Source organism: Sinocyclocheilus grahami, unplaced genomic scaffold, assembly GCF_001515645.1.
Source record: "Sinocyclocheilus grahami isolate Dianchi unplaced genomic scaffold, SAMN03320097.WGS_v1.1 scaffold792.1, whole genome shotgun sequence".
Lineage (NCBI taxonomy): Eukaryota > Metazoa > Chordata > Actinopteri > Cypriniformes > Cyprinidae > Sinocyclocheilus > Sinocyclocheilus grahami.
Window position 1 is genome coordinate 134,973 of NW_015505971.1, and position 15,770 is coordinate 150,742.

Below are 15,770 nucleotides of genomic sequence, written 5' to 3' on the forward strand. Positions count from 1 at the left end.
GAGATACAACTATTTGAAAATCTGGAATCTGAGGGTGCAAAAAAATCTAAATATTGAGAAAATCATCTTTAAAGTTGTTCAAATGAAGTTCTTAGCAATGCATATTACTAATCAAACATTAAGTTTTGATATATTTACGGTAGGAAATGTACTAAATATTTTCAAGGAACATGATCTTTACTTAATATCTTAATGATTTTTGGCATAAAAGAAAAATGTATAATTGTGACCCATACAATGTATTGTTGGCTATTGCTACAAATATCCCCCAGCGACTCAACACTGCTTTTGTGCTGCAGGCTCACATATGAGTGATTTAAAGATAGAGATATGTCAAATATGTATTTTCTGTAAATAATGTTGCTATGACGTCTACGTTTTAGAGACCAGTGATATTTTACAATTCTCAATACCACAGCAGAATACTAGGGTAACTAATATCAGTAAAACAAACAAACAAAAGTCTTCAAAATGATTGAAAATACTTAAACTGTCAGTAATAAAAAAAGTAAAGTACAAATACAATAGAATAAAAAGATACAAATGGAACAAGCTATGCTTTAAGGTTTTTTTAATGCAAGTCTAAAGTATTCAGTTAACAGCCTACAACAGCATAGTCTTCACTGTAAGAATTACACTTTCTTTGCTTCTTATTGAAGCTACAAAAGTCATTACAAGAGTGATTTTCTTGTTTGATTAATATATTAAGCACCCAGTCGGCAGCAGGAATATTAGCCTGCTGTCACTTTAAGAGCCACACTGATCCAATTTACTGTTACACACATGTTTTCATTTATTACATAACTGACGAGGGTTTACATGAATAATCACTAAGCGCCGCATTTTGACAATTTTGTGTGTATTTGACTTGTATTTAGGTGCACACTTTGAGCTAAAAGATGTCTGTGTTGTGTTCCGTCTCTGAGCGCATGCACCGAAATCCTCCTGAGGAACAGCACAAGCTCTCTAAACATGAATAAATCTAATACACTTTAATAAATCAAGCACGTCCCGTTTTGCAAGTCACGTTACATGATTGTACTGATTTGCATGTGAAATTGGGCTTTTATGGAGGAGCGAATGGGGCGCAATAATCATTTTATCTCGATTACTGTATTTTCATAATCGTTGGAGGCAGAAATTGAAATCAAAACCATATTTCGATTAATTGCACAGCCCTAGTGAGTAATGGTTGTGCTCTCTCAGTTCACAGTGCGACGGTGAACAGCCTGTCCTTCCATCCGTCTGGAAACTACCTGATCACGGCCTCCAATGACTCTACGCTGAAGATCCTGGACCTGCTGGAGGGCCGACTGCTGTACACGCTCCACGGCCATCAGGTGACACGCCGAGCTTTACCTTCTGACACTAGACCACTCTTTTTCTGTGCTGTCCTCAAACTGCGTCCCAGTGCGGCTGTGTTGTGTAGTAAGTGAAGCTGCGCTGCATCAGAAACATGCTGTATGCGCAAGACAGAGCCATTTACTTAAGGTGAACATGGACCTTTCCACTACTTTTCAATGAACTTTGAAAATGAAAGGGCTTCCATGATACAGAAAACACATGTATGACACGGAATGCCACGGAATTTGACAAATTTTGGATGAATAAATCGCGATATGGACTAGTATTTGTAAATATTAAGCTGCAAAAAGTCTATTTAAATAAGAATCCTGTGTTCTGCGTGTCTCTGTGTGAATGAATGGCGCAGACGCGCGGTTTCGTTTACTACACACATACTGAAGCGCACGACGCTCGCGGTGATTTCAGCGTCTGTCGTCTCACTAAATATATGAACAACATCTCCAGAACTGCTCTGAGAGTCACTTCATGAGCACTTTACCCTTTCATTTGAGTAACACTAGCATCATATCAAATACAAACAGAAACTTAGACAACCCGTCAAAATAAAAATTCAGTTTAACTTGAAGAAATTGTGACAGAAATATATTATTATTGTGCAGTAGAATGTACGTAATACTACTACTACTACTACTACTACTACTCATAATGAATTATTAAAACTTTATTTTTTAAAGAATAATGACACTATATTTCTTTCATGTTTTCATTTTAATAGTAAACCCTCTTTGTTTGACAAAAACAAAGTTTTATTTCATTTTCATTTCATTTAGTTTTATGCCTTCATTTAATAACCAATAAAAATGTAAATACACAACACAGAATTTCTTTAAAAAAAACAAAACGATTCATAGGACTATTGTAAAAATACATTTTAATAAAGTTGTTTTTATGCATTCAAACTAGGGCTGGGCGATATAGCTAAAAAAATATATCAACGATATATGTTTCATATCGTTCGTATCGATAATTGTTGACATTTTTTATAACCTTTTTTAAAACGGCAATATAATTTTTTTTATTTAATCACTGTATTTTTAATTTGCCCAATTTATTAAGACAAACAACAAATATATATATATACAGTATATATATATATTTTGTGTTTTTAACAGTCAAACAAAAACGTGCATAACGTCTAAATTAACATGTATAAATCAAATATAATTTTGTCAACTGCATAAACAATTATGAACAAAACCGCATCATGTGTTAATGCATTGCTTAGCCTAATACAAAGAGCCAAATCGCCGATCACACACATTGCGTTTAAAAATATAAGAGATGCAGTGAAATGAAATAAACCTTCACAAATTTGTTGCGTTTTGTAAACGTTAAAACTGTTTTAACTTTGCATGACTTCTTCTTTGCATCTCTTGCATGAGACGCGAGTGCAGCAGTCATATTTGTCCGTCTAAAAATGTTATGATGAATATAAAAGAATATGCGTTCTGTGTGAATGGCTTGGTTTCGGTTTTAACCTAATCAAGATCTCCACATTGAGCTTCTGTATTTCTCTAATATTTTGAACGAATAATGCAGCAGCAGCACGTCTCGTGGGCTAGACTTATAAAACATTAAAATGCAACAACGTCACTTACATCATCATTACCGCATCTCGCGCTCCACTGATGACGTTCCCAGACGCACACCTAACATTCGATTGTACCATTTTTGCATTCAAATGCAAATGTTTATTTTCAGTTCGACTAACATTCACTTATTTATTCACAATCTCCTCATCACAGGCAGGCACCGCACTCATACACGTGCCTATATCATGCGCTATATCGAACATTTTTTATATCGTTATCGATGAAGGTGTACCGTTGATAAATATTGATACCGTTTTATCGCCCAGGCCTAATTCAAACAATTAAACATGCAGGGTAACACTTTAGTATAGAGACCAATTCTCACTATTAGCTAGTTGCTTATTAGCATGACTATTTATTAGTGCTTATAAAGCACATATTCTACGAACATTTTCTATGAGCATATTCTACATCCCTCATCCTGCCCAATACATAGACTTAACAACTACCTAACTAACTATTAATAAGCGGGAGTTTATTGAGGCATAAGTCGTAGTTAATGGTTTGTTAATAGCGAGAACTGGACCTTAAAATAAAGTGTGACCCAAATGCTTAAACACAGAATTTGTCAACAATAAAACAGAACATAAGAATAAATAAAACATTGCATAAGGCTCTAAAAATGTCATTTTTATTAAACTTTTAATAAATGTGTTAAATTGTATTTATGTTTCATGATTTGTATTAAATAGACGTGCTTTTTGATTAATAAAATATCATTTAACCATTAAAAAGGAGTCCAGAAAAATTTAAACGGAGAAAAAAAAAATGGAATCCAGAAAAATAAAAATGGAAATAGTGGAATTTGGAAAATAGTTTGGCCCCCAAATTAGTAGTTTTGGACACCCTTCTTGCTGCACTAAATCAACAGGCAGATTGCTCCACACATTATTACATGATGCACATAGAGATTTGGTGCTAGCAATGACAAGGTCATGACTTGATTTCTTAAATGCAGTGTATGTCGCTTTGGATAGAAGTGTCTGTCAAATGAATACATGCAAATAAATGCGTAAGATGTAAGTTTAATCTTCAAGGCACTTCACATGACAACCAGTGTTTGTGAAATATGCCTTTGTTCAATGGGTCAAAGTGTATGTTGTCCTGCTCTCGTTGTGCAAATTAATGAATTAATCACATCGCAGAAGTGATGATGATCTGTTCATACCAGCGCTGTGGTATTTTCCCTTCAGTGGAGCGTTGGCTAAATCAGTCCTGTCCTAAGAGTACTGAAAACTGACCGCCTACCCATTGATGGTGAGTCATATGCAGTACAAACCTGAATGCTCCTGGTTAGCGTTACAGTGTAGCGAACGCCTGCTAGCATCAGTGGGAGTGAGATGAGTGAATAACCTCGGCCTTCAACACAAACACACTGAGAGCTCAAAGAAGCTGGAAATAAATGCAGTTGGTGAGGAATGGAGCACTGTGATTGGACGGTCAGCTTGTTCCTTACCAGCGAACTGCACTCAAGTCTGCTAGAAAAGGTGGTTTGGGGTGGATTGGCATACAATTCCACATTGCTGTGAACCGCTATTGATGTAATTATGTTTGCATGCTCCTGCTCGCTTATTATTGCGTGATGCATTCCTCATCGCTGCTAGTCTCCAAATAAATGATCTTCAGAGTGCAGCTGGCGTTCTTCTCATCAGCAGCGATGTGTTTTTGTGGTAAACCTCAGCGCTTAACTAGCTACAGCTGCTGCTAGGTTTCACACCGATGACGGTTCAGACTCAAAGAGGAAAAGAGACCTGCGGGATTGGAGCTGAACTCACGTTTGGACCTTCGAGATGCTCGCTGACCATCAGTGGCCTATTTGTGGATTGGTCTCTGACAGATTTATGGCCTTTGGGGCTGATTCGAGGGTCTGAGGTCTCCGTCCCATCTGCTGCTCTGGACTATGAAGCGCTTGTGTTGGCCTCTCCTCACTGACCTCATCTTCCTACACGCCTGTTGCATAACTTCCCACTGAAAGGCTCTCGTTCAGTCCACACTCGGAGCTGCGCACTCAAACGACTGGTGTTGTTTTCCCAGCAGTCTGTTTGGCTTTTAAATGAGAGGTTCACCAGCACCTCCAGCTATTCCAACACCAGACGAGTAGCTTAGGTTTATGAGAGACTTATAAACTTATATGAGAGACTTAGGTTTATGGTTTTTCAGCTTCTTCTTCCAGCATTTGTTTGGAAATCACATGTAAACGTGCCTTTCCTCTATCTCAAACATCATAGTGGTCCAGTCTATGATGTGTCCACTGAGACTGATAAATCAATCCAGTATGTGTTTTAGTTTTAAAACTTGCAGGATATTGCATACTAGGGCGGCACGATATATTGAAGTTATCGAAATATCGCAAATGTAAATATCGCAATATGCATATCGCAACGGCGTGCGATATCTGAATCATTTTAATAATAGGCTACTTAAATCAAAACGTTGCAAAAGGTCAAAGACTATAGTTTTTGCTGTGGTATATGAAGAAGTACTTAAAGTGTGTGGAAAGCAAAGTTACAATGATATAAAATTAGTGTCATTTAATTTTTTTGTTTGTATGTTCACATTGATGTTAAAATTACATTTTCTGATTTGTGACATTACTTTTTATGTAATGGTAAAACATTGCTGGTCACTTTCAGAAGTTATAGGGATTCTTTTCCAAGAAAGAATGTAAAACAAATTGGTTATGTAATTTTCATTTTAAAATATTTTTAAATATAATTTAAATTGATTTTACACGCGTTAAGCAATATCGTATCGCATATCGAATATCGCATTTTTTAAAAAGGTATCGCATATCGCATTTGTCTTCAATATCGCACAGCCCTATTGCATACCTAAACATATTTTGACAGCATGCAAACAGCTTTGTAAGCAGTGAATGTGTTGCAGCTCACTATCACATTAGTTCCTCTGCAGTGGCTTCCTTCAGGGTACGATCGGTTTCGCTGGAAACCTGTTTGCAGTTACACACGCGCTTGATCAGGAGAAAGGGAAAGTGCCATTGGTGCTGTAGATCTCAAATGATCTGTTAAACAGCCAAATATTAGCCGTGTTACACTAGCTTCTAAATCAGCTTCAGAAATACCCAGTGCATCTGATCAGTGCCGTGGCCTGTATGTTCATTTATGCCTCACGTCTTAAAGGGGTCATCGAATGCAAAATTCACTTTTACTTTTTTTTTTTTAACATAAATGTGTGTTGGCAGTGGGTGTACTCAACCACCCTATAATGATAAAAATCCACCCAGTGTTTTTTTTTTTTTTAAATCCCAATAAATGAATAACCCCTTTTTCATATCAAGCTGATCTCATATTCTTGGCTGTGTGACGTCACACAGACCCAGGCCCCTCCCACAATTATGGACCCTATTCACAAGACTGATGACGCATTTAACGGTCATCAGCGTCGTAAATCCTCTGAAGTTTTTCATATTTGTATTTTTTTTTTAAACGCATGTACAATTATAACACTATTCTTTGCATTATATTACCTTTGCATCAAATTACAAAAAAAAACTAGTTTACGCTAATGTGATGGTGTTTCTAGTGCAGCGTCTTTGGGAGGGACGGTAAATTTGACCTCGTTCTCTCTTCTGACTGCCGTCATCAGTCTCTCAATTCTTTTCCTTTTATTGAAAGTTGTGAAAACACTATCGTGGAGTTTTTCTTTTGCTATTTGAGCAAGTTGGAATGCAAAAAATATGCTATGCTATGACGACTTCCGCTGCTGAGAAACCCGGAAATGTGAAAAAGGTCCATTGATTGACGCTGGTGTTTAATCACAGCTCCGCTCTGAGTGACTGTCATCAGTCCGCCATTGTTTCACCGCCGGAGCAGATGTAGACAAGAATAACTCCTGAACGATTGAGGTGTTTTGTTGTTGGATGTAATAATGAACATAGCAGTCCTCATTTACTCCCGACATCTGAAGACGCAGTGGATTACCTTTGTTTTTGAAGGGAATGCGCCCCCGATCTACATAAATGCATTTATGTTCGCGCAAATCATTTGTGATCCAGCTTCACCTTCAGAAGTCAGTATAAGGTTTTTTTATGAATCTTTTCAAATGGCCTTTCCCAATAGTGTGCTAGTTAGCAAGTTTCACGATGAATGCGACTAAAGTAAACCGTCTCATGAGAATGGCGGCAGAGAGGGGCGGGGTCAGCAGAGCTCATTAGCATTTAAAGGGTCATGCACCGAAACGGCTCGATGTGAACAGAGCTGATTTCGACAGGGTAAAAAGGGTGTTCTTTTACACTACGACTGAGAAATTTTAACCAAAGTATGTTATAGACTTTTCATTAAGACCCTAAAGAATCATATCAACTTGTGGAAAATGGGCATCCGATGACCCCTATAAGCATTGCAGCAGCGACCGATTGATGAAAATCTAATTATAAGTTAAAATGTTTCTTAAGATAGCTTTGTAATAATGTACCTTAGTGCGATTCTTGAAAAGTTCTCGATTTTTCTTCAGAACATCTATTTTTTTTCTTGAGAAGAAAAGTTTTGGTGTTTTCTGGTCTTTTCAAAACATACATCATAACAGTAGTTCTAACCTTTGTCACAAAAAGTATTTTCTTTTCCTTTTTCCCTATCACGTTTTAGTAATCAACATAAATTATATATCATTTGAAAGCTTAAAACCTCAAAATTCATCCAGTGAAATCCATTTTGAAATCGGACATTGCATTACCATGGAAATCGTACTTTAAAATATTTTTAGCGGGTTCCTCCCCCTTATCATATTCCAAATGTATATGTCTTTTAGAATCAAAATGTTTTATAATCTTGACAAAATACATATCATTGGAAAGGTCTGAGTCTCATGATTCCATATTTGGTGATAGAAGTAATATTGAGAGAAATTGATACATTTGTGACAGAAAAATGCATAATAAAAAGTTTGCATGGCACTCGGTGGCTATTTGTGGAATAACGCCTAAACAAAATTGCATAGCAACCTCAATTTGTTTTATATCATCTTCAAATTTGCAACACAACTTATTTAGACATATGGCTTTAATTTTATAGCAATTTAGGAGTAAAACATATTTTTTTTAATATTTATTTTATATAAAATAAAATAGTACAGTACATTTTCTTTACAGTATATTTTAACTTCTATAACTTTTTTTGTACTTTCATTTTTATTTAGTTAAGAGGTTAATTAGATTTAGTTTTTTATGTCCGAGTATGTGTGAGTGAAGACAAACGTCAGTGCCATGATGTTAGTGTGTTGTAGGTGCTTGCCAAGGTGTAGTTGCTAAAGTGTTCTTACTGGTTTTAAGTGTGTGACCACGTTGTTGTTAGATGGTTGCTAGAATGTTCTAAGTTGTATTTAAATGGCATTTTACCATATTTAGTGAAAAATGGGTGTTCTGTGTAAATATGGGAAGGCTGCATTAGATGTCTGTAATCCAGGACCTTACAGTGCAGCTATTTCAGTCACATTTGGGAAATATTTGGGTGCACCACAGGAAGTGACCCGTAGGGGTGTGTGATATTGACAAGAAATCATATCTGGATATTTTCTGGGTTTTATCAATAATGATAATTAGACGATATTTTGCTGAGTGTGTTATTGTGCTGGTATCTTAAGGACTACCGTGTACAGCTGACTCCTAAAGATTTTAATATTCTTCATATTCTGTGTGGTGATCAGTTTACAGCAGTGATAGAAATTAATCTTTGCCCTTTAAGGGCATTTTTACCTTTTATAAAGCCATTTTTTCTAAAGGTGTGCATCATCTGTTGAGTCAAAATCTTTACATTTAATCAGTCAATTAGAATAATAAGACATTTGGGCTGTTACCAGTATCAACAAAATTCATATTCGCAATGCAGAGGAAACACAGAAACTGCATCTGAAATGGCATTTAGATGCATTTACAAACTGTTTAATGCAGGACATGAATGCTTTAACCTGCAGTTACAAATGCATTAATACGGTTTGATATTTTAAACATAAAACACTGAATACTGAAATTTGAAATTATTAAAAAAATGAAAAGATACTTTAAATGTGAAATTAAAACTGCCAGCAGGTGGCAACAAGTCACTGTTAATAAGTGAGTCATTGTGATTGAACCGAATCATTTAAACGGTTGATTCATTCAGGAACGAAACACCTTCATGTTGCTCAGAGACGCAACACAGTGCTGTGGCTGGTATTACCAGCTCCTAAAATTTGATCTGACAGAAAGGATAAAAACTGAACTGACTGATATATTGACACATGCTAAGACTGAGGGATGGATTTCACAGAATAAGTATGATTTTCTGTTTTGTAAAGACCCCAGAATTCCTAAATTTTATGTTGCCTAAAATACATAAAACATTTTGAAAATCCACCAGGGAGACCTGCAATTAGTGGGAATAGGTCTATTACAGAACCAGCTTTAAAGTTTGTGGATTATTTTATAAAACCAATGGTTAGTGAACTTCCTTCTTATATTCAAGGCACAAATCATGTATTGAACATTATTAAGGAAATAGAAAATTCAGAAACCTCTATATTGGCAAATATGGATGTGGAATCATTGTATACAAATATATATTATGAAGAAGGTCTTGAAACATTCACATTATCTGGAAAAGAGATCACCTTTAGAGAAACCACCGGCTTGTTTTATTTTACAGCTAGCAGAATGGACATTGAAAAATAATGTTTTTTTTTGTTTCAAGATCAGTTATATAAACAAACTAGGGGTACAGCAATGGGCGCTTGTTTTGCCCCTAAGTATGAAAATGTATTCCTGGGACTTTGGGAAGATAGATTTGTGTTTTCGGATTCCAGTCCATATTTGGAGAACATTGTGTGGTGGGTAAATTTATAGATGATGTCATTTGTATGTGGTCAGGCTCTGAGGTAGATCTATTGGCTTTTCATTAATGTACATTTGAAGCTTAGTTTGAATTTTTCATTTACTCACATTTTTTGGACTTAGAAATATTTAAAGGGGTCATATGATGCTTTTTTACAGATGATTATTTTGTGTATTTGGTGTAACAGAATATGTTGACATGCTTTAATGTTCAAAAAACACATTATTTTTCAAATACTGTACATTATTGTTGGTCCTCTATGCCCCGTGTTTCTGAAACGCTTCATTTTCTACAAAGTCCCTCCTTCCAACAAGCACAGTCTGCTCTGATTGGCCAGCTGACCCAGTGCATTGTGATTGGCCGAACACTGCAAGCACTCGTCGGAAATGTAACGCCCCTTACCATAATCGCCAGCTTCACCTTTCAAAATAAATGTAAAGACAGTAAATAATGTCATTAGTTTTACCATCAGTTCATAGATATGTGGGGGCGTGTTAGAACGAGGGGGGCGTGGCAGAGTCTTAACTTTGATAAAGAATATCTCTTTGGTTTTGAGACTTTAGTCTTTGCAACTTCAGGGATCTTATCTATGCACAATCAGCTTGCAACACTCCAAAGAGAAAGGAAAACTTGAAATCGCATCATATGACCCTTTTAAGGATAATAAAGGGAAATTGCATACTATTGCAATTATTTTCCAGAAAAGAAACTGACGAAAACACTATCTGAAGTGCAGACAGTTTTCATCCCCCAATTTCAGAGGTTAAAAATAATTTGTTTATATATATTTCAAACGTTAAAGGGTTAGTTCACCCAAAAATGAAAATTAGCCCATAAATTACTCACCCTCAAGTCATCCTAGGTGTATATGACTTTCTTCTTTCAGACGAATCCAGTCGGAGGTACTGTATATTAAAAATTGTATTTGATCTTTCAAGCGGTTTCATGGCACTCAGCGGGTGTTGCATGCATCCGTCCAAAATAAGTTAAATAAAAAGCGCCCATCCATAAAAAAAAAAGTCACACGGCTGCGGGGGGTGAACAAAAGCCTTCTGTAGTGAATCGATGCGTTTTTGTAAGAAAAATATCCATATTCAAAATATAATAATCACTTTAATGTAGCTTGCGCTCACTGTTGTATACAGAAGCAGTTCCAGGCGGATGACGTATGGAGGTCGGCTTTGCGCATGTTTATGGACTAATTTAATCTCATAACATTATGCAATTGAAGTTTGCAGTGTAAATGCATTCATGCCACCTCTGAGCTGCATTAAACAGTCTGTTTAAATACATCTAATGCCACTTCAAATGCAGATTCTGTGCCACATCTGCAGTGCAAAGAAGGGGCAAATATCACGGCATAATGGGAAAGTTAATTTCTGCCATTGATCAGAAGGTGCTCCTAAAGCACAAGAGCTCCAAGTGAGAGCAAAGATTGCCTGTCATTTTAACCCACTTTTGTACATAGTTAGCATGTTTTACTCAAGATGTACCCCACTTGATTGCCGCAGTGGTGTTGTTGAGAGCCTCTCTGAGCATGTGCGTGCATGTGTGTCAATGTACATGTTCAGCAGAAGACAAGTCCTACTCCACACCTCCACCGCTTTACATTCCTCATTTTCATCTGCTGTCATCTGAACCTCTCCGCCTCTGTCTCTAATCCTTTGACGTAACTTTAGACTCTTCAGGCCGGAACAAGTTCAGTCTCAGCATGTTAAAGCATACCTGTGGACATGCAGTGACAATGGCACGCTACGCTTAAGCAGATGGTTTTACTCTGCTTTACTGTATGTTAAATCTACTCCTATAAGTGTAAATAATGTAGATAATGGTATTATTTTCAAAAACGTTCACTTTGAAACACATATTCAACAATTTTTTCAGACTCCAAAATGCCTTTGTCATGTAAATGAAGAGCTAAATCACATAAAAGGTTTGAAGTTTTTAGTTAAAAACAGTGTAGTGTAAATGACCCCTTATACAGTATTGTGATTAACACAAATGCTGTCCGGCTTCACTACTGTTCGGACGCTCTTGCTTACTGCTCCGCGCTTTGCTCCCTGTTTATGTACTTTTCTAAGATTTTAACTTCAGCAGATCAGCACAGTGCTCAAACAACACATTTTTGGCACAGACACTAAACTAAAAACTTTTCGGGACTGGAATAATACTACGAAAAAGAAGACTCTGCCTCCCATTGCCAGCAGCTTGCATTCCGAAGACGGGAAAGCACAGCTGCCTACATTCAAACAGATGAGAAAGAAAATGCCTCTTGTGGAATCTACTTGCTGCATGTAATGCAATAAACTTCTACAAAGGATTGCGGTTCTTGAAACAAAGTTACTTGCTGGACTTCCAAAACAGGCGGAACACACAGCAGACCGTTTGTCAAGGACCCGTGAATCTCAACAGTTAATACCAAGTGTAGAGGAACAAGTCAAAACTGATCGACAGACTAATCGATGGCACAAACAGGGAGCGAGACCCAAAAGCACTCGAGACATCAGATTGTCACGAGTATCTCATATTGCTGCGGTAGCATACTCTACCCCAGATACATCTATGACAAGGCTTGCAAACACTGGTATTCTACCACCCCCTATACATCTTGAGAACAGATTTGAAGCATTAATGAATGTTGGTGAGGAATCCCCAAATGTGATTGAACATGGATCGTATCAGCCAGCAGCTAACATCGCTACTAACAGGCGCTCAAGGTCGAGCAGACCGCGGCATTCAGCTCAGAGCACAGCCGAGCCCAGGACTCTGATAGTGGGTGACTCTATTACCAGAAACATCAGTAGCAGGACTACAACTACATGCTGCTTTCCTCAAGCAACCGTCTCTGATATGAACAAGGAACTTCGGAACATTCTAATGAAGCACAAGATTGCAAAACGGATCATCCTCCATGTGGGGAAGAATGATATTCGGAAAGAGCAGTCAGAACTCCTTAAGAAGGATTTCAGTGAACTCTTTGAAAAACTTTGAAGATTTGAACTTCAGCCGTTCATCAGTGGACCACTCCCAGCAAGGGGAACTAACATGTTTTCTCAGCTTCTTGGGCTGAATACATGGCTACATGCAGTACAAAAGGAGTCGACTTCATCCACAACTTCAATCTTTTCTGGGGCCATAGACAACTGTTTAAACTGGTTGGCTTCCACCCAAACAAACTTGGTGCAAGAGTGTTAAAGGACAATATCTATTTCTCCCTCCGTCATCCTTCAGTAATGTGTGCCAATCCACTCAACCTGAATGGCACACACGCACCTGGACAAAGTATGAGTGACGACAGGACTTCGTATCAGTTTCTGAGTCATCATGTGGTTGACATTATCCCTCTCTCCAGCATCTCCACTTCTAAGCTTCTCACAGAAAATGGAGAAACTGGTGTATGCTGGGACCAAACTCTCCCACTCTTTCGCTGCAAGCCCACATATATCAACTAAAAAACGGCGGGCCCCCAACCACCAAAGCTGTGGGCCCAGCTTGTTCTCCTCCTTCTGTGAGAGCTCTCCGGCCGCTGCCACAATGCCAAGGTCCAAACCCTCCTCCATCTACTCTAGGTGAACCAGAAACAGCTGATAACAGCTTTCAGTGATATGTGTCGGGTCCCCGCTATGATAGCAGCAACATTCACAAATGTTTACAGAACAAGCGGGAACCCAGTGTGCCTGTAGCTTTCTCTATTTCTATTTTATCACGTTATAGAAAGTCTAAGGCCTTCTCAAGCCGTACGGCTGACCCATCTAATTTGCGGTATATTATGCATCAAACTAAGATTGCTGTAAAGACACAAAGCAATGCCATCAAGATAGCATTTTTAAACATTCGCTCACTAAAAAAATAAATCATTTCTGATCAATGACTTAATAACCACAAACAACCTGAATTTTCTGTTTCTGAACTGTTATCAATGATTTCTTCAGAGTTTGACTGTTTTGCTATTGCAGGGGATTTTAATATTCACACAGATAATGTAGAAATCAAAACTACAAAATAAATTATATCTGTTTTAAACACTTTTGACCTGATTCAGCATGTGCATGGACCCGCACACAATCGTGGACACACACTCTAGATTTACTCATCAGTAGAGGTCTAAACATTTCATCCATTGTTATTAAGGATGTAGCACTATCTGATCACTTCTGTATTTTCTTTGATATATTGGTCTCTGCAACCGCTGAATCTAGATCTGTCTCTGTCAGAAAGAGATGCATTAATGAAAATACTAGTGTGCTATTTATGGAGGCTATATCTTTAACACCAAGCATTTCTGCAGACTCTGTTGATCTTCTCCTTGATTCCTTTAACTCAAAAGTAAAGAATGTTATTGATGATATTGCTCCTGTAAAAGTCCCAAGTTATGCAGAGGTCAGACAGATTCGACCGCAATTTCAAAAAGAAGTTACTATGTTTTTGAAACAATTGACAGCAATTATTTTGGAAGAAATAGTACAGCACCTTAAATCATCAACCTGCTATATTGACACACTTCCCACACCTTTTTTTTTTTTTTTTTTAAATTGTGCCTTAAACTCAAATGGATACCTGGACAATTTTCAATCTGGTTTCTGACTGCATAACAGGACAGAGACAGCGCGGTCATAAAGATAATAAATGATATTCACTTTAATTCAGATTCTGGCAAAATATCAGTGCTGGTACTACTAGATCTCAGTGCTGCATTTGACACTGTCGATCATAACATACTACTAGAGAGACTGGAAAACTGGGTCGGGCTTTCTGGGATGGTCCTCAAATGGTTCAGGTCATACTTAGAAGGGAGAGGTTATTATGCGAGTATAGGAGAGCATAAGTCTAAGTGGACGTCCATGACATGCGGAGTCCCACAAGGCTCAATTCTTGCACCGCTCCTGTTTAGCCTGTATATGCTCCCATTAAGTCAAATAATGAGAGAGAACCAAATTGCCTATCACAGCTATGCAGATGATACCCAGATTTACCTAGCCTTATCTCCAAATGACTACAGCCCCATTGACTCCCTCTGCCAATGCATTGATGAAATTAACAGTTGGATGCCCCTGAACTTTCTTCAGTTAAACAAAGAAAAAACCGAAGTCATTGCATTTGGAAACAAAGATGAAGTTCTCAAGGTGAATGCATACCTTGACTCTAGGGGTCTAACAACTAAAAATCAAGTCAGGAATCTTGGTGTGATTCTGGAGACAGACCTTAGTTCCAGTAGTCATGTCAAAGCTGTAACTAAATCAGCATACTATCATCTCAAAAACATTGCAAGAATTAGAGGTTTTGTTTCCAGTCAAGACTTGGAGAAACTTGTTCATGCCTTTATCACCAGCAGGATGGACTATTGTAATGGTCTCCTCACCGACCTTCCCAAGAAGACCATTAGACAGCTGCAGCTCATCCAAAACGCTGCTGCCAGAATTCTGACTAGAACCAGAAAATCTGAGCATATTACACCAGTCCTCAGGTCCTTACACTGGCTTCCAGTTATATTTAGGATTGATTTTAAAGTACTTTTACTCGTTTATAAATCACTCAATGGCCTAGGACCTAAATATATAGCAGATATGCTCACTGAATATAAACCTAACAGACCACTCAGATCATTAGGATCGAGTCAGTTAGAAATACAGAGGGTTCACACAAAACAAGGGGAATGTGCTTTTAGTTAAGTCAAATAATGAGAAAGAACCAAATCGCCTATCACAGCTATGCAGATGATACCCAGATTTACCTAGCCTTATCTCCAAATGACTACAGCCCCATTGACTCCCTCTGCCAATGCATTGATGAAATTAACAGTTGGATGTGCGAGAACTTTCTTCAGTTAAACAAAGAAAAAACCGAAGTCATTGCATTTGGAAACAAAGATGAAGTTCTCAAGGTGAATGCATACCTGGGGTCAAAGGGTCAAACAACTAAAAATCAAGTCAGGAATCTTGGTGTGATTCTGGAGACAGACCTTAGTTTCAGTGGTAGCAGTAACTCAGTA

At 37.6% G+C, this 15,770-nt stretch overlaps 1 protein-coding gene across 1 annotated transcript in view; it reads left to right on the top strand.

The window, feature by feature from the left end:
• poc1a (POC1 centriolar protein A) overlaps positions 1-15,770 on the top strand; it is a 90,689-nt gene that overhangs the window by 13,393 nt on the left and 61,526 nt on the right. The window contains exon 7 of the mRNA XM_016246284.1: positions 1,207-1,340. Within this exon, the coding sequence (XP_016101770.1) occupies positions 1,207-1,340 (134 nt within the window). The remainder of the gene's footprint in view (positions 1-1,206; positions 1,341-15,770) is intronic.